An 18,872-nucleotide genomic window follows, 5' to 3' on the forward strand; every position below is an offset into this window, starting at 1 on the left:
TCAAGCCCAATAATTTGTCTGACTAAATCATATCTTTTAGAAGACATCAAGAGCAAGAGAGTACATTTCCCTTGATAGTTTGTTCCAATGGTTAATCACCCTCACAGTTAAAAAATTTGCGCCTTATTTCCAATCTGAATTTGTCTGGCTTTAACTTCCAGCCATTGGGTCTTGTTCTGCCTTTCTCCATTAGATCAAAAAGGACTATTGGTACCCAGTATTTTCAACCCTAGAAGGTATTCATACATCATAATCAAGTCACCTCTCAATTTTTTTAATTATTATTATTTATTAAACAGATTGTGCTCTTTAAGCCTCTCACTGGAAGGTATTTTCTCCAGTCCTTGAATAATTTTTCTAGCTCTTTTCTGCACCCGCTCCTCTTTTTTCAATATCCGTTTTAGCATGTGGACACCAGACCTGGATGCAGTATTCTACTATCAGCTTCATCAATGCTGTAAACAGAGATAAAAAATCACCTCCATACTTTCCTGTTTATACATCCAAGGATCATATTAGCCCTTAGATGTATAAATGGACCACAGATCTGATCTGGTATTGTATGTTTGAATGCCAATTCTAAAATTCTACTGAATTTTAAGATAGAATGGTAAAAAAAAAAGATACCCAGAATCCCATAGCCAATAGTTAGGTCTGGTAATGAACAGGGGTGAGAGAATTTTTTCTTGAAGACACTGTTTACCCTTCCAGAGGATTCATCCAACTTTGATTCCTCTCTCCCTTTTATTGTTGGGCTGGTTTGGAATGCTATGCACCACTTGGCCCACATATGCTCTGTAAAAGTTTATAATTTATTCTGATCTAGTGTGATTTTTTTTCTTCTTCTTCCACAATTTCATTAGAAAGTGTTTTTTATGTTGTGTATATTTAACACACATCTATATTCCTTGCTTTTCATGTTCCTTTCTCAGGTTATTGCTTCAAGTTCTTTCAGGGGTTAAACAAAGATGTCACCTGCAAATCTGAAGTGGTTCATGTACCATTTTTATCTTTATGCACTTTTCTTCAGAGTCCAGCTTTTTGAATGTGTTCTCCAGGCAGACGGTGAAACGTTAAAGATAAGTGAGTGTTTTCTTGTGTAACTTCATGCTTGTCAAGCTTAAATAGTATTATACTAGTTGTATAGATGTTTCAAGAATTCTTTGAGGTCACATGGAACTTCTAGTTTTTCTTCAAGTACTTCTAAAACTCTTCCTTAACACCAAATAGAGGAATTTCCACTATCTACAGCAGCGACTCATTGCATTTGGCAGTCTTCTCCAGAACTTGATTCATTGTCAGCAGCCTGCAGATGCTGTATGGTTGGGAGATTACTCACCAGCTTTTGTGTTGATTATAGGTCAGAAATCATTGTGGTCTGATCCCCGGACCTCAGATTGACTTGTAGAATGCAATAGTTCTTGGATTTATTTGTTTTTCTTCTTCCTCTAATACTAAGCTTGCAGCGTTCCAGTTTTATGCTAAAGCATATTGGATCCGACCCTGTGAGATACTCAGTGCTTCCAGTTCCCATTGAAGTCAAACCTAAGGTGCTTAAGTATTAAACTGGTACATTGCAAAATTAATGTTAGTGACTGTTTTGGGAAGCATCCTAATTTAATTTTCACAGAATTTCATCATAGGATTCCCGGCACTAGATGTTTATAATTCCCATAGAGAACCACCAAACCTATGTCTGGGATTTTCTTATTTTAGTTTCCATAGAGACTGTAAATATCAATTTTACCTAGTAACCACATCACTGAAACTATATTGCTCTTCATGTAATTTAGTTTTATTGTTTCAGGATCATGGAGAGGACAGTAGTTTATAAATTATTTTTGTGGTGAAACATCTATTTATAGCTTTTTTTACTCCTTTGTCTACAGGTAATAAAATGGAAAACAGTTAAACACACATTAATCATCCCAGCTGTGTTGTTTTGAGTTCACAGTGTAGGCTTTAAATCTAGACACTTTGACTCCATAAACCTCCATCTTGACTTACTCTCCTTGCATCCAAGCCAAGCAACAATAAAAGACAGTGAACTAAATTTGGAACAGGGAATGAAGGCTTTGTTTAAAAATGTTACTAATAACTTTGCCAAGTCAGCTGTGGGGATGCTGGCTCCAGTTTCTGATTATGAAGGATGCTATCTGGTGAGGTAGAGTTTGGGTAGGTGTATTCTGAAGTTGCCAGGCAGTGGCTGATCAAACAACAGATTTATAAGCTATCTTAATTTCTCTTTTTTCTGTGCTTTTTATCAGCATCTTTTACTATTTTACTTCATTGTCATAAATGTAAAGCAGCAAAGATCAAATTAGTCTTGTCCTGTGTTGCAGGTTTTCTAGTATCATTATTGTTTATCTAAGTAACAAAAAAGACCCAAACAAACTCAGTGTTGATCTACTAACTAGTCCTAGCTGCTTTTATCAGATTCATCTCATTGATTTAATATTGTTAGCTTCCAAAAGCTGGCATTAGAGAGTAGAAGATGAATATTATGTAAATGAAAATCCCATATCTGGAACTCTAAGGTATTACACTAGTAAACTGTGACTGTCTTGGGCTGGGAACATGAACTCACCAAAAGGAAGATGGGGCTGATTGCTACCCAGCAGAGTCGCCAGTACCAGCCTGGAGTGAAGCCCAGCATTTCCTTCATGTCCCTGCAAAACTGGTTGATGCCTATGAAAATAAATGGAAGGTAGAGGTGACAGGGAGAAAAAAGTTATTCAAACATTGATATAGCCAGGAAGTGAATTTAGCATCCAGCAGGAAACAGTGTGGTCATGTCCCTGCAACCTTTTCATTACACAGAAACCTCCATTATCCAAAGTCATTCAGTGTCTCCCAGCACATCTGGAGATCAAGATTGTACTGTGCTTACATGACAAAGTAACTGGTAACATTGTTTTCAGATTCAGTAATCCGTAAATTGCTTTTTCTATGTGACATCAGTGCCCCTGTCCACAGAGCTGGCAGAAACACGATTCAGCAAATGCCCGGGAGTCTGCTCAGCATGGGTTGTAAGTGCGTGAACAATCTTACCATAGAACCAGGCCACCGCAATGGATTCCAGAAACACCACCGTTAGGACAGCAGGGCCTGTAGCATATTCTTCAAACAGCTTCACTACATATGCACCACCCTAGAAAAGAGATTGTGGCACTGATTAGCCAAAATCCCCAGAACAGAAGTTTTGTACTACTAGTCAACCTCCCTGGTCCCTCAATTACAGACCTAAAATTCACAATACTCCAATAAAAAAACTTCAAAACCAGACTCCAACGAGAAACTGCTGAATTGGAATTAATTTGCAAACCGGACACCATTAAATTAGGCTTGAATAAAGATGGGGAGTGGATGGGTCATTACACAAAGTAAAACTATTTCCCCATGCTAATTTTTTCCCCTACTGTTACTCACACCTTCTTGTCAACTGTTGGAAATGGGCCATCCTGATTATCACTACAAAAGGTTTTTTTTCTCCTGTTGATAATAGCCCACCTTAATTGATTAGTCTCGTTATAGTTGGTAGGGCAACACCCATTTTTTCATGTTCTCTTTGTATATATATCTTCCTACTATATTTTCCACTGCATGCATCAGATGAAGTGGGTTTTAGCCCGTGAAAGCTTATGCCCAAATAAATTTGTTAGTCTCTAAGGTGCCACAAGTACTCCTCCTTCTTTAGTCATATACTGTCCTCATTTGGAAAGAGAGCATTCACCAGTGCAAAATTCACTCTATCCCATCACTTCCTGCCTGCTCTGGCCTTGAGTAATACTTGACAGTACTAATAACTTGTCCAGTATCCTTGCTTTAACTTTCTGTGATCATCCTTTGCCAATAGAACGGCCATGCAGAAAAACTGAAAGGGAAGCAGCGGGCACTTCTAGTTGGATTTTAATGAGCTAATCAGATGGGATCTGTGCTTTTCCATGCCCTCCTTTGATGGCAACTTCCTTCTCTGTCCCTGAGCATTAGTCACTGAGCAGGAAACAAAGGCAGCATTAGGTTCTATTCTTTCCTCCTAGATCTGGACTCAGCTACAAAGAAAGAGAATTGCATCTTCTACAGGAACCTGGCTCCTTGTAAATACTTTAAACCAGGAGGGAATTTCTCATAAAACAAACAGTGGAATGTAAAAGCCAGTGAATTTCCCCCCCACATCTTTTACAAAAGCTGACCTCTTAGTACCAATTTGTGGTCCTGTTACAGCAATGAAGCCCCAATGACTAGACAGAGGTTGCACAAGTGTAACTCAGAGCAATATTTGGCCTGTATGAGAGAAGGAATATGTAAGTGCTGCAGATTCACATGAGCCATTATCCTGTGCCAGGAGCTTCTGGACTCCAGTTCACTAAATTCCATTTATGTTAGTTTCTAGAACAGGATTTTTTATCCAGGCTTCTCTTGATTTGAAATTTATTTCTAACCCTTTGAAAATTAAACTGATCATTTTTAAATTTGTAAAAGCTTGGATTTTGGGTGCAGGTTTGAAAGGTTAAACAGCTGGAATGTACCTGCTTAGTGGTGTAGTACCAGTCTGGGCAGTATTTGTGTGGTTTATTATGTACTGCATACTGGAACTTTGTCAAGTTACAACACTGTCAGATTCCCTCATGAGTGCGACTGCTCATATTCATTCCACCGACAGTCTCTGACCCCATAAGGAAAACAGCTCCTCTCCACTGGACTAAGAGCATTTCACATATTTGATGAGACTCCTTGAGATTCTGTTTGGGAAACACTTCCCTCCTGCAGATGTCAGCGAGAGCCTACTGCCAAAAAGCAAGGTTCACAATGTTGGGTGCGGTACTTACGAATGTCAGGGTTGTTAATGACCCCAGGAAGCAAGCGATGATCAGACCAAGGACAAACCATTCCCTGCGCTTTCCCCAAACATGTGGGAATTCGTCCAGCACCGCAGTGATCACCCCCTCCAGCCCTGCAAACTGAAAAGCACAGCAAAGAGTCATAGAAAGAAAGAAAGCATCCTTCGCATCCTGCATTCCCCACACACACCCCACAACTGGTGTACATTGACAATGTACATCCGCATAGCTGCATCTCTCAGGCATGTGAAAAACCCACACCCTCAGAAAACCTAGCTACCACCTCTTGGGGAGATGGGTTACCTGCAACGATGGGAGAACCCCCTCGGCTCACTGTAGTGAATGTCTACACCGAAGCACTACAGCTGTGCCGCTATAGTGTTTTAAGTGTAGACATACCGTAAGATACAATTAGGACAATGAACCTTTGGCATGTCTCTGAGTGATAGGATTGAAATGAGTGCTCTGGAAACATCCCCATCATGTCTTCAGAGATCTTGAACTCTTTAGGACAGGGATTTTGTCTCATATGTGTGGGAAGTGCTAGCACATAACAGGAACTACCATATTACAAATATAATAAATAATAAGTAAATGGCTCATTGTAGCCAAGACTATGAAGTCAGTGGAGTTGATTTTGGATTGAATTTGGTCCTTAATCTGCAAAAACTATGTGGCAAAATCTTTATGGCACATTGCCCAACTTTGAGAAATCCACCTTCTGTTCCCACCTTCTAAATCCTGTTACCTGTGAAAAATCCCAGAAACATGTCACTCATTTGCATGTTGACAGGTAATTAAATGCTTCCAGTATACAAGAAGAGAGAGAGCATCACCTGCTGGTTAAAAGCCGGGTTCTAGAAGTTGAATGTTCTGGGTTCTGTTCCCAGCTTTGCCACTGACTCACTGTGTGACTTTGGGCAAGCCATTTAATCTTGTTGTGCCTCAGTTTCCCCAATTTTGAAACAGGGATAATAAATACTATTCTCTGATCCAGGGATTATAAAGATTAATGAATGTTTGCAATGCATTTTGCACTTATTTAGCACCCTTCATCCAAGGACCTCTAAGTATTAGTATAGTTGCTCTATTATTAAAAGAAGAGTTCATGTTTTAATTCTGCAGATTTGTTTTGGAACATGCTGGAATAATTCCAAATGCTTAACCCCATCCATCCATTCATGGCCCCTCTCACTAATGATATCCACTCACCGTGCTGTCTAATCCCAGAGTGAGTAACATCAAGAAAAATATGATAGCAAAAAAAGTCGAAGCAGGCATGTTTGCAATGGCCTCTGCGTAGGTAATGAAGAGAAGGCTGGGCCCTGGTACCAAGAGGGAGAACAGGCAATTATTACAGGTCAACCCTACTGCTCTGAAAAAGAGGAACCATTTCACTCACACCTGGAAATGCCTTTGTCCACAGGGGAGTATTACCTTGTGTACCCACAGTAAGGTTCACTAGATGACATGTAACATGATTTCTACATTCTTTTCTCTTCATAGAACAATTTTGGAGCTGTGTTACACACCATATGCTGCTGATTGGTTTATGTTAGGGCCTTTGGCATAAAGTACTATGATTAATCATAGTATATACAAAACATTATGCGTAGTTTGGAGTGTTTGTCCAGGCCAGAGTCTTTCCCCTGATCCTGAATTTTAAATGGATTACATGGTCATGTTTGGGTGGTAAGAATATCTCCCCATCTGGAATGTAATCAAACAAGTTCTATCAAAACTTCAGAGGAAATTTAAGACAGCAATAGAATAAGTTCCCCTACCAGTATCTTTAGCAACCTCCGACACTTCTTCATTCCTCATTTCAGCCATATATCCAAGCACAGTGAAAATGACAAATCCAGACACAAAACTAGTCATGCAGTTCACTGTACTGGTAACCAATGCATCCCTGGAAGAGAAAACCCAATGCATCTTAGAGAGCGAACATCTGCCAGAAAGAATGGTGTATTGCCAGAAGGCACAGTATTGAGTTTGAACTATCGAGACCACCTGGGAGCATGTTTCAATACAGCCCTTCAACTTTCCAGATTGTATAAATGCTGATCCATATATGTTAATATGTGAGGATGTGTTAGGAAAGACCTCAGGAAAATTAAGGTTCTGTCTTTGCATGGATGCTAAAAATCCCATAGCCTTTTTCAGAAGAGTATCTTGCATCTGAAGAAGTGAGGTTCTTACCCACGAAAGCTTATGCTCCCAATACTTCTGTTAGTCTTAAAGGTGCCACAGGACCCTCTGTTGCTTTTTACAGATTCAGACTAACACGGCTACCCCTCTGATACTTCAGAAGAGTAGTAAGGCTTTGTCTTGGTGTCCTTAGCTACATTTTATTCTGACTTCCTGGTTGTCCACCTGTCTGCTGTTTTACTCCAAAGGCAGCTGCATTTCACTGGTGAAATGATCACTGGACTGATATGTACTGGTAGTTTTAAAAACATTTTGAGATGATCACGGACCACGCTTCCAGACCCATTGATAGTGCCCATTTAGCAGTTACCAGTATGATGCAGCCTGAATCTCTAAAGGTTGTACCCCAGCCCTGTTGATGTCCTGTCTTGTCTTGGAATGAGACAAGGTGTGTCTCTCCTTTATGCCCAGCAAATTGGGGCACTACAGATTTGTCTGTTGATATATTGGTTCTCTTTTGGATAGACTTTTGAATTGTCTAAGGAAGAACTTCAGACATTTCATTCAACATCTGTTTGGCTGTCTCTGTTTGGCTGCATACCAGACACACCACACCAATCTGATTAATACTGGATTCGGAATGATATAGTAATAGCTTTAGAGAGAATGATGATTTGCAAGTTTAATTTCACAGGACATAATAAACATCCTTAAGAAAATAAGGAAACAACCACACAGAGCCCTTTACCAAGTTATAGCTGATCTTGTTGCAGTAACTAAATATTGTTACAATCTGATGGCTGTTCTGTGGTGGATTCAGTCTACCTGTTGGACAGGTGTCTGCATCACAACCTCGCCTCTATAATTAATTGCCCCCCTTATGGGCAGTTTCAGCAGAGATTAAGAATTACATGGGTTGTAAACTGTTTGGGGAGGGACCATCTTTTTGTTCCATATTTGTACAGAGCCTACCACAAGAGGTCCTGGTCAGTGACTGGGGCTCCTAGGTACTACCACAACACAAATAATTAATAATTATTAATAATTGACTAGACATGGAAAGCAAACTCCCAACTTGCCTTGAGGTGGGGCACATTGACTGGGTGTGATGTGAGGGAAGATTGCTCTGATGCTAAAGGGAATGTACCTGTTCTGCAGATAGAATTCATCCTACAGGACTGACAACCCGGCAACTTTCACCAGCATTACGTTTCTCTTTTAAAAAAAAAAATACCCAGACTGTTTATATTCTAATACCATTCTTTTATTGACTATTTCTTACACTGAGGTGGAACTCACTGGTAGCAGTTGTTGTGGAATTTGTTGTAGCTGGCAAAAGCTAGTAGGACCCCAAAACCTGGACCAAGAGAGAAGAAAATCTGAGCTGCAGCATCCACCCAGACCTGAAAAACGTAAGAGGCAGAAGATCAAGAAAGGATGATGTTAAACATAGAGCAAATGCCACTCTACAGTCCACTGATGCTGCGAATTAGATTCAACAGCCTGTATATAGTCTAGTCCTATTTTAACAAACATTTGATTAAGAGCTTGTTACATGGATCAAAGATTTTGTGCTGAAGTGTGACAAATACTTTTGTAGTTTTATGACAGAGGCAAATACCCAGCACAGTGAGGCCATCATACTTATTTTCACTTGTGGCATAATTAGGATTTATCCTTCGAGGAGGTCACCATAGGTGAAATGCTACCCCATTTCTATACACAACACAGTAAATATTCAGTAACAGTGGCAGCTATCAGTGTTTCACCCTTGACAGTATCCTAGGTTGACAGATGGCAGTCTTCCTGTAGCACATTGTTTTTGCATTGTAACTGTGCCTTTGTAATGGGTTTGGCCTGTCTTCCTTCCTCCAGGGTCTCTGTGCAGAAGGACATCTGGAGTGCATTGCCCCATGTGTGTCTCTGGGCGAATGTCCTCTGGGCTAAAGCACTGTGGGATTGCTCCCTGGATTGATCCAAATACATTTGGTGGTGTAGGTACAACTCCAGCTGTGTAAACACAACTCAACCATGTTGTAGCCATGTCGGATAAAAGTGCGATGACCTGGTTACAAAAACACTCTGCTACACTGGTCGGAGTCTTACTGAGTGGTGTCTCCAAACTGTTGATCTCTGTTCCATCCCTGAAAGGAAAAGTCCTGGTTCCTTTATTCCCTCTTGATTGCAACATGGAGTTCACTCCAGCTCATTTCTAACATGCTCCTTCTGTGCAGCTAGCCTGCACCTCCCCTGGATAGAGCTCTGCTGCCAGCCAGCACGCAGATTGCAATCTGCTGTCCTCACTTCAGATATATTCAATACAATACCAATATCCTTTATTGCTTTTAGGAAGACGTGGTTCCTTATTGGAGATGCTGCTTTATCAGAAAATGGTGTCTCTTCATTTCCTCTTCATTGAAAACTCTTCATATCAGCTGGGAAGCTGCAGACTCACAAACATTAGAGTTTGTAATCTTTGTATTTGTTGTATTTATTGCTTTGGGTTTTTTCCATCTCCCTCCCCATTAGCGACTTTCACGTGTAGTGAAGCAAACGCAGTCAACAGCCTGATGGACTGAGTGCCTCTTCCACACGGGTTCAAATCTAAACCAGACACTGGGTTGACGTGTTGTTTTGTTTTATTATGGTCTCGTCCCCATACCTGCTCTCTCTCCTAACGTTGGTAGTATTTGTAGGCCTGTGTGGTGTATTCCCTCTCTCCACACATTCACACCAGCCCAGCTGTCATCACTTCATCAGGCTTAGTGTGTTGAGTCTGATAGTCTTCCTGCTGTCCATGTCTGCATGGAGTATGTGGGAGATTGGCTGGAAAGGAGGGTCTCTTCGGGCTCATCTGCCAGAGCTTAGGGACCGATGGCTTGAGTTTTTTCAGTGGTGGCAATATGCACAATTCTGAACTGCAGGCACTGAGTCCAGACACCTGATAGTGGACTCCATTGAAGGTGATTTAGCCCATTCCAACATCTACTGATTACCGGCAGTCAGCTGAGCTACAGGGTATCCCACTAGTTTAGATTAAGGTTAGCTAGCAGAGTAGGACCAGAAGCAGTAACAGCTTGGTTATCTCTACCTTCCCTAATGGTTACAACTGCAAAAAACTTTGTACAAAGATTTAAAAGAATTGGAGTTCAAGGTTAAGCTTCAGAATCCATAAGCACCTATTTACTATGCTGACAGTAGCCTTGTTCTGAAAAGTGTACAAGTTTACAGGCTGAAATCAATTGCCCCTTTACAACAAGTTCCTTACCTCAGTGGCCAGGAGTTTCTGCCAGTCAGGCTTCAGGTAGAAGACAACCCCCCTCCAGGCTCCAGGCAGTGTGGCCCCTCGTATTAACAGGATAAAGAGTATGATGTAAGGGAACGTGGCAGTCACCCACACCACCTGTTAGAGAAAACATTAAGACAGTGTTTGCCATGGGTACTGATTGAGGGAAACTGCTAAGTGGTGATAATGGTAACCATGTCGAATGAACAGTAATATTTAGACTTATAACACCTTTCATTCAAAGTTGTCAAAGTGCTTTACAAAGACAATTACGTATTACTATACTTTAAATGAAGGAGAAAATATCGCACAGAGTAGTTAGATGACTTGCCCAACATCCTGCAGTGAATCAGTAGCAGAGCTAAGAATTGAACCCAGGAGTCCAGACTCCTACTCCCCTCCTCTTAACAACTAGGTCACATTGCCTTCATTAATGCCACCCAGGTCACCATTTATGGTGTGTTAGCTAGTTTATTCAACACCATAGGTCTGACTGCCCTACTGATAGTTATGCGTTCTCAGAGGCAGTCAGCTCCAGCTTCTGAATCCAGGTTTGCTGTAGCTGTAGTCAGAAGACAGACGAGTTGCTTAATTTTATACCATCTGTGTGCACGACCACCGCCTTTTTTCATCTGAAAAGGGACTAACCTGGTTTAGCGGTTAGAGCTGGGAATGGGAGTCAGACTCCTACAATCCATTTCCAGCTCTGCTGATCAATAATTGTCCAACCTTGAGTAAGTCACTGCAGCCGGAATTTTGAGAAGTGTCCACAAATGTTGGGTGCCTAACCTGGGACCCTTAGGCCCAGATTTTCAGAGCTGCTGAGTACTCACAACTCCAGATGAGGAGATTCGGAAATGCCAAGCTCAGCACCCCTGAAAGTCAGGCACTAACTGTCTCTGGGCATTCAGAAATCAGGGCATGCAGAATTAGCTGACCCTTCTGAAAACATTGGTCTTAACCTTCCTGCACTGCAGTTTCCCCTTCTGTAAAATGGGAATAACAACACCAATCTTTGTAAGGTCCTCACATAGGAGGTTCTGTGTCAGTGGAAAGATTTATTATTATGGTACTTATTATTTGTAAATGATTGTGTATTAAGCAGCCCTATTTTGGTAACATGGCTTGCTCTGACAGCAGATAGCAAGGCCCATCTGTAGAAAAAGAAACAATGGAACTGAGGCTCAACAGAGCAGTAATCGGAGATCACCCTCCACACCCATTAGATCCCCTGGGTAGGATGATCTTTAAATGCAGAACAGCAACCCAACATGCTGTTAGCATGTATTATATAGATTACAGTAGCACTCACTATTCACATGTACGTGAATTTGCAGTCCCTGTCCTGAAGACAATTCTAAGCTTACTTTCTCTCATGTTAATAGGCTGCTCCAGACATGTTGCAGAAATTATGCTATACCAAGCAACTTCCTCTTGCTTTTGCATTCACCTTGCCAGATGTTTTGACCCCTTTCCAGATGCTGAAGTACACAATAGTGAATATCAACAGTAAGCAGAGTGTCAGTTGCCAGCTAATGCCTCCCAGATCATCCAGCCCTTTGGATCTTTGCACCTGTAGAACGTGGCGGCTAAAACAGGAGAGAAAAGCACATTGTTGCTGTTTGTGTAACAAATACAGAGAGTGCTTAGGCTCTAAATCACGAGAGATAAAAGACACCCCCATCCTACACATCCCCACAACTGCATGCATTTTAATCCCTAGACAGTTTTAAAAAACCCATGCATGTGATTGATAAATACCCCGGTCACCCTCTAAAGAAAAGTCTGTTGCATTTTCTACCCTTCTTTCTGATATTGCTGTCTCCACTTACATGCACTTACGTATAAAATTCTTCCGCAGGGGAGATGGAGTGTGGGGTCCAGGTAATGCTGGCATTGGTGAAGTAGTTGGTGCAGTTTACGGTGTTCCAAGCATTTTTGCAGCTGGTCCATGGAAGCTCTGACGTGAAGGATGAAATGAGGTAGTAGAGGGCCCAAGCCATGATGGTATTGTAGTAAGAGGCTATGTAGAAAGCTATTACGCAGATAGTAAAGCCAATTCCTGGTAAGGCAGAAAACAGTTATGTGAGTGGAAATGTGAGGGCCAGGTCCAGTAAAAGCAGGAGTGGATAATCCACGTGAAATCAGTAGCTGCCGGAGGCATCCAAATAGGTACACATACACCATTGCCTCCCTTTATATTTTTTTAGACTGCTCTGGAAATTTGTGGGGTCTTCAGAAAGTGGGGGTGATTTGCCCAAGCCCCACTTCAGAAAAGCATCCCTTTTCTGAACAGAACATGTGTAAATGCTAGCCTTATTCAGGCCCCAGTCTCTGGAATGTTGACTGTGATGCATACCTCATCCTCCACACCCCTAACAACAAACCAACCAACCAAAACAGAACAAAATCTAACTCTGGTACTGGGAGCAAGGATAACAAGTCTGTAAAAGGCAACTATAAAAGATCCTCTAGTATCACTGCCAGTAGAGATGGCTGAGAGAAATGGAATAGAGCTGAAGGGTAATTTGTTTAAAAGATCTCTGGGATAAAAATAATGGATTTGCAATATTTTCCCCAACCTGTGTTTCTAATACCATTTCAAATATTAGAACTGGAATAATTTTGAAAGTTCAATTTACTTGCACCCTTATAATGTTCTCTGTATGGTTTTGCATTTTTTTTCTGGCTTGGGACAGTGAAAGTAGAGTGGGTTGTTTCTAGTCAGTTTCACTCCCTGGTCTTCAGATTCTAGTAGGAGGCTGCATCCTTTAGATTGGAAAACAATTAGGGCAATGTTTATGTATATAAAACAACTTGATATTGCTTTTTTAAAAAGCACATGACTTTGAAAAGTAATTAATTCTAGGTTTCATGAAAGCTTTTCTTACATAACCTAAATGTGGGCCCTAAACCACTTGACATTAACCCTTCACGTTATCTCTTATTTTCAGTAATTGTTCCACCCTTAAAGAAAATCTCTGCCAGTTACCCTAAGGGATCATGGTAAGCTTCCTGTTCCCCTTACTACCTTTGAAAATAGGACAAATTTTCCTCCAAATTGAGATACACCCATTCCTGTGGTACTGTCCCAGTGCTAGCTCCATGTAAAAGAGGGGGATGCCTCCAAAGATGGCCATGATGGTGTACGGGATGAGAAACGCTCCTGCAAGGAAGAAAGGACATGACTGTAACTTCTTGTAGTACTTCTGGTGTAACAGTATTAGCACTTCATAAAGAGCAATTCTTCATGCCCCACAGCCAATACACACCACACTGCACTACGACAGTAAAACCTATGTGACCCCGTGGTCTCGAGAGGCCAGTCCAGACAAACTTTCTGTAATGTCACAGGACTTGTGGGTTTGTTCCTGAAGGGAATCCTGTGACCCCTTTACTCACATTGGTGAGCAGTTACTCACATGACTAGTCCCATCATCTTCAATAGGATTACTCATGCGAGTGACTGCTCACCACTGTGTGTGGCGACTATCTGTCTCGAAAGACAATGCCATAAGCACCAAAGCAGTTCAGTTACTGTATGTCAGGCTGGAGTATCATTAATGGCTAAAAGTCCAATTCTCAGGTGCCACAGGTAATGCTCACCACTGTGAGGAAGGTCATAATCTGGCTCTAAGTTGCCAGTGGAATGAAGTTGTGAACTATTGTAAGATTGTCTCCTAGCAGGCACTGTCAACAGTACTATTCCCAGGCTTCTGTACCCAAACATACAGGGAATTCACAAAGATTTTATTGGCTACTATGGATGCAGCAGCAGAATGGGGCAAAAGATAAAAGAATTTCTTCCTCTGGTACAATGCCTAGGTGCATTAAGGGGATATAGGTCCTTCTTCAGCGCACTCACTGGTTACAATCATTGTTTGCTTGTACTGAGCACCTGTAGCATTGACATTTTCTGGTATATTGGTTAGTCTGAATTTAAACGTTTCTGGGAGACTGTTCCACAGTCCAACTGATCTTAGGGTCAGGATGTTTTGCCTAATCTTAATTCTACATTTTCGTTTTCTTATTTTCATCCCATGCGTTCCAGCTATACTGGATCTTGCATCATTCTAGATAATTCTTCTTCCACCTTTGTGTTTATAGCCCTCATCTATTAGTTGATGCATATGTCCCAGCAAACCTTATCTGATTCTAGACATATTTTGCTCTTTTAATCTATCTCATAAATACTGCCCTACCAAGTTCACGGCCATGAAAAACACGTCATGGACTGTAAAATCTGGCCTCCCCCCGTGAAATCTGGTCTTCTGTGTGCTTTTATCCTATACCATACAGATTTCATAGGGTAGACAAGTGTTTCTCAAATTGAGGGGCCAGACCCAAAAGGGAGTTGCAGGGGGGTCACAGTATTGCTACCCTTACTTCTATGCTGCCTTCAGATCTGGGCAGCCGGAGAGCGGCAGCTGTTAGCCAGGCACCCAGCTCTGAAGGCGGCACCCTGCCAGCAGCAGCACAGAAGTAAGGGTGGCAATACCATACCATACCACCCTTCTGTGCTGCTGCCTTCAGACCTGGGCGGCCAGAGAGTGGCGGCTGCTGATTGAGGGCCCAGCTCTGCAGGCAACAGCACAGAAGTAAGGGTGGCAATACCATACCAGGCCATCCTTACTTCTGCACTGCTGCTGGTGGCAGCGCTGCCTTCAGAGCCGGGGTCCTTGCTTGCAGCCACCACGCTCCAGCTGCCCAGCTCTGAAGGCAGCGCCGCTGCCAGCAGCAGCACAGAAGTAAGTGTAGCAGTACTGCAACACCCTCTACAATAACCTTACAATAACCACAAACACACACACACACACACACAATTCCTTCATGGGTCAGGACTCCTAAAATTACGACACTGTGAAATCTCAGATTTTAGTAGCTGAAATCACAAAATTTATTATTTTTTAAATCTTCTGACCGAGAAATTGACCAAAATGGACCGTGAATTTGGTAGGGCCCTACTCATAAATCAGTTCCTCTTGCCCCATAATCCCTTGTTGCTTACTTTTGGTCTCATAGGTTTAACTTGAGCCATAGAACTGACCCAATTATACTCAAAGAAGCCAGCTTCTAAGGAATGGCATATAGGGCTGAGCACTGACCTCCTCCATTTTGGTAGCATATATAGGGAAATCGCCATACATTGCCCAGATCCACTGCATAGCCAATGACAGAGAGAAGAAAGTCCATTTTTTTACTCCAGGTCTCTCTTTCCTCCAGCTCCAGCAGCTGTGGTTGAGCCTCCACCCCACAAGTGGTGGAAGTGGTGGTGGTGGTGGCCGCTGGGGCCGTGCACTGGACATCTTCCCCATCTCCTATTCCATTGCAAGGAACTGGGCTCTGAACCACTGAGTAGCCATTGGAGATCTGACCTGCTTCCCCTTTATCTCCCTGGCTGGGGTGGACCTTATTCCCATCCTCCACCAGCTGCAGGGTGGATTTAGGGTTCTTGACCAGAAGTCCATTCTCTTGGCAATCTTCACCTTCCGTACAGTCCAAGAGCTCTTTCTTAGAAGTAAGAGTCTGGGTCTCATTGCTGGATGACTTCTCCATTCTGCTGGTTAAAAGATGGTGCTGCTGTCCATTTGTGAGTGACCTGGACTAGAATCCCCTTGTGTCAAGTGGCTGCTTGAAGCTCTGTCTTCCCACTGCCGCCAGAAACTCTCTTGTCTTTACGTCCACTGGACTGCAGACACTCACAGCTTCAAAGAAGCAGAAAAAGAATTGAACTCTGTTACAAGGATTGCTGGTGCTGGTGGCTGTACAAATATAGCTACTACAGGTATGGTGAGTAAAACACATTATTTTAAAATAAAACCACCCCAAAAGAAATAAGTATCATTTAGGGGATAATCCTGTGATCAGTCAGTGTGTCTCAAACTGAGGAGAACCCCAAAGAAAGTGGGGGCCTAATCCTCCCCCTCCAGCTGCAGAACAGGAGTGGAGCCACCCCATGTAGCCAACAACTTGTGACCCCCCCCACACTGTGGGAGAGATGAGGAGAGGACTGCAGGCTCTGTGGAGTGACAGTTCCCCTGTCCAGCTTGTTCCCTAACTTGTCCAGCACATGGGCCCTACAGGGTTCACTGCATTCCTGGGGAGGCACAGCCCAGCATGCTCCTGCCGTGTCCTATCACCTCCTTGTGCAGCAGAACCACACCAGTGTCACAATCAGGGCAATGGTGTAGGCAGGTTCTAAGAGTAGGGGGAGCAAAAATTAAAAATTACCCCCCCTTGGCTCCTCCTCTGGCCATGCCCCCTTGGCTCCTCTGGCCGCTCTGCGCCCCCCCCCCCCCCTTGGCTGGCTCCTCTGGCCGCACCACGCCCCCCCACCCTCATGGCTCCGGCCGTGCCGTGCCGCCCCCGCGGCCCCCCCCATGGCTCCTCCGCCACACCATGCCCGCCCCCCCCCATGGCTCCTCCAGCTGTGCCATGCCGCCCCCATGCCCCCCCCATGGCTCCTCCGGCTGCGCCGTCGCCCCCCCCATGGCTCCTCCGGCCACACTGCGGGCTGCCATGCTGCGCCCCCCCTCGCTCCTCCGGCCGCCCCCATGGCCTCCCCCATGGCTCCTCCGGCTGTGCTGCCCCCACTTGCCTGCAGGAGCCCAGTGCCGGCCCGGCAGGCCAAGCTTCAAAGCGGAGCGTGGGCCCCGCCCGCTGGCGCCATGGTAACCCCTAACTAAGGCGCTGCTTTTGGAAAATGTGCTGAGGGGAAGTGGCTGCTTCCCCTGCACCTCCCCAGCTACGCTACTGAATCAGAGCCTCCATCCTGACTTGCACCACTGGGGGCAGAATTTGCTGGCTATTCAGCCTGCATTTTCCTTTTCATAATTGCATCTCATGACTTCTAGCTGTACTGTTTGAGGTGCTCACGTCCCTAAGGAAAAGATAGCAAATGTTACTTAAACAAATCTTTACATATTTGCAAATTATTTTTCATATTCACATCTCTCCAGAAATCTCACCAGAGATTTCTTGCAAATCATCCACATTTGGCAGATCCAAGAGGTTTAATGGGAGGTTCAGTTAAATATCCAAACCGCAAGGTACTTATCTGAATTAAGAACATTCTCAAATCTTTTGAGATTCCATGCAATATTAATAAGTGGGGAAGATGGTCAGGGCTACTTTAATTATTTTTTTTAAACAGCAAAAAATAAATAGCAAATGGAAGTTATTTAGGTGCTTGACTAACAAGTGAGAGATTCATATGCTTATCTTTAAAAATTAAATAACAGCACTTCTATTTTGGAGACCCATCTTCAGGTTTACCTTGGGTCTGAAAGCTAGACTCGTGGAGAGGAGACCAGTCCGGTAGCAAAGCATTACTGGAAAGGACATCCTACTAGGATCAGTTTTGTGCTTTCCAAGCGTATTTAAAGTCTCTCATCGACAATACAATGCAATGACCTAACATAGCGGAAAACTCTTTGTAAATAGTGTCCTCCCAGGGGCATGGACTTTGTCTTCTTTCTGCCTGCAAACTGCTATGCACACCACTGCATGCTATGAAATATATCAAGTTATAATTATTGTGTGGCACTTCTCATTTTCAAAGCACTTTACAACAGCAAATAATGACCATAACACCCCATGAAGAGGAATAAGTATTCCCTCAATTTTACAGATGAGAACACTAAGGCAGAGAGGTGAAGCTACTAGCTGAATGTTAGAGAGGGAGTCATTGTTAGAGCCAGGATTAAAACCCAGGGGTTCCTGTCACCCAGTTTTGTGCCCAGACAGCTAGATCCAAATCTCTTCCTACTCATGGAAGGATGTAAGAGGAAAGAGGAGGTGAGTTGTCAAGTAAGAAGCTGTCAAGATTAGATCCCTGGAGGTATGAATAGAGCCTACTAATTCACAGCTACCTTATCAGTTCTTCATTCATACAGTATACACGCCTCAGTCACCCAGATATTTGTCTTAGGCACTGTATAGTTAACACCAAATTCTCATAATAGTATTTAATGGTATTTTACTAGTGTAAGTTAATCATTCACAAAGACTGAAACATCTTCAAAGTCCCAGCAAAAAATAATTATACAGCAAAGACGAGTGGTTTCTGTTTTACCTGCAAGACTATAAAAACTGGGCATCTTTGGAGTCCAAACCCTTGCCAGTCTCCCAGAGGAACTCATTCAGTTTAGGAGGACCTTCACGCCATGGATGTTAACATAAAAGACCTAGGTAAGGCCAAAGCCACTCCTTCTCCTCTTTCGGCATCGAGGGTGTGGTACAAATCTGGAGAAGTAATCTGAGCCCTACTGGACTTTACACTTGTGCTAGTAATCTAGAAAGCAATAATGGATGTTTAGCTGACTACACACCTCGTGTGACTGAACTTTCCATGCCTTACACATCAGCATTTAAGGTATCTCTAGTCAACCTCCATCTCCTCTTACTTAAACTATGTTGGGCTCTGTTCCCATTCGAGTCACCATCCTTTATTGCTCATTTATGTCTCCCAATGGCTAATTGGGAGATATACGTTGATATTTTTGTATTCCAGAAGGAATCTCTTACTGCACTGTTCCTCAAACAAGTCCAGTGTTTGGTTGAGATTAGACATGATCTGTGCCCTTGGACAACTG

At 42.9% G+C, this 18,872-nt stretch overlaps 1 protein-coding gene across 2 annotated transcripts in view; it reads right to left on the bottom strand.

The window, feature by feature from the left end:
* SLC6A4 (solute carrier family 6 member 4) overlaps window positions 1-18,872 on the bottom strand; it is a 39,005-nt gene that overhangs the window by 11,446 nt on the left and 8,687 nt on the right. The window contains exons 1-12 of one of the 2 annotated variants that reach the window (XM_054008539.1): window positions 18,353-18,435; window positions 15,384-15,983; window positions 13,310-13,444; window positions 12,121-12,340; window positions 11,729-11,867; window positions 10,261-10,395; window positions 8,292-8,395; window positions 6,626-6,753; window positions 6,054-6,166; window positions 4,830-4,961; window positions 3,052-3,151; window positions 2,588-2,688 (exon numbers count right to left, since the gene is read on the bottom strand). In XM_054008539.1, coding sequence (XP_053864514.1) covers window positions 2,588-2,688; window positions 3,052-3,151; window positions 4,830-4,961; window positions 6,054-6,166; window positions 6,626-6,753; window positions 8,292-8,395; window positions 10,261-10,395; window positions 11,729-11,867; window positions 12,121-12,340; window positions 13,310-13,444; window positions 15,384-15,834 — 1,758 coding nt within the window. In that variant the 5' untranslated portion in view covers window positions 15,835-15,983; window positions 18,353-18,435. Of the gene's footprint in view, window positions 1-2,587; window positions 2,689-3,051; window positions 3,152-4,829; window positions 4,962-6,053; window positions 6,167-6,625; window positions 6,754-8,291; window positions 8,396-10,260; window positions 10,396-11,728; window positions 11,868-12,120; window positions 12,341-13,309; window positions 13,445-15,383; window positions 15,984-18,352; window positions 18,436-18,872 lie in introns of those variants that run through there. The other variant, XM_054008540.1, reaches the window with a different exon arrangement.

Source organism: Malaclemys terrapin, chromosome 18 (assembly GCF_027887155.1).
Source record: "Malaclemys terrapin pileata isolate rMalTer1 chromosome 18, rMalTer1.hap1, whole genome shotgun sequence".
NCBI lineage: Eukaryota > Metazoa > Chordata > Testudines > Emydidae > Malaclemys > Malaclemys terrapin.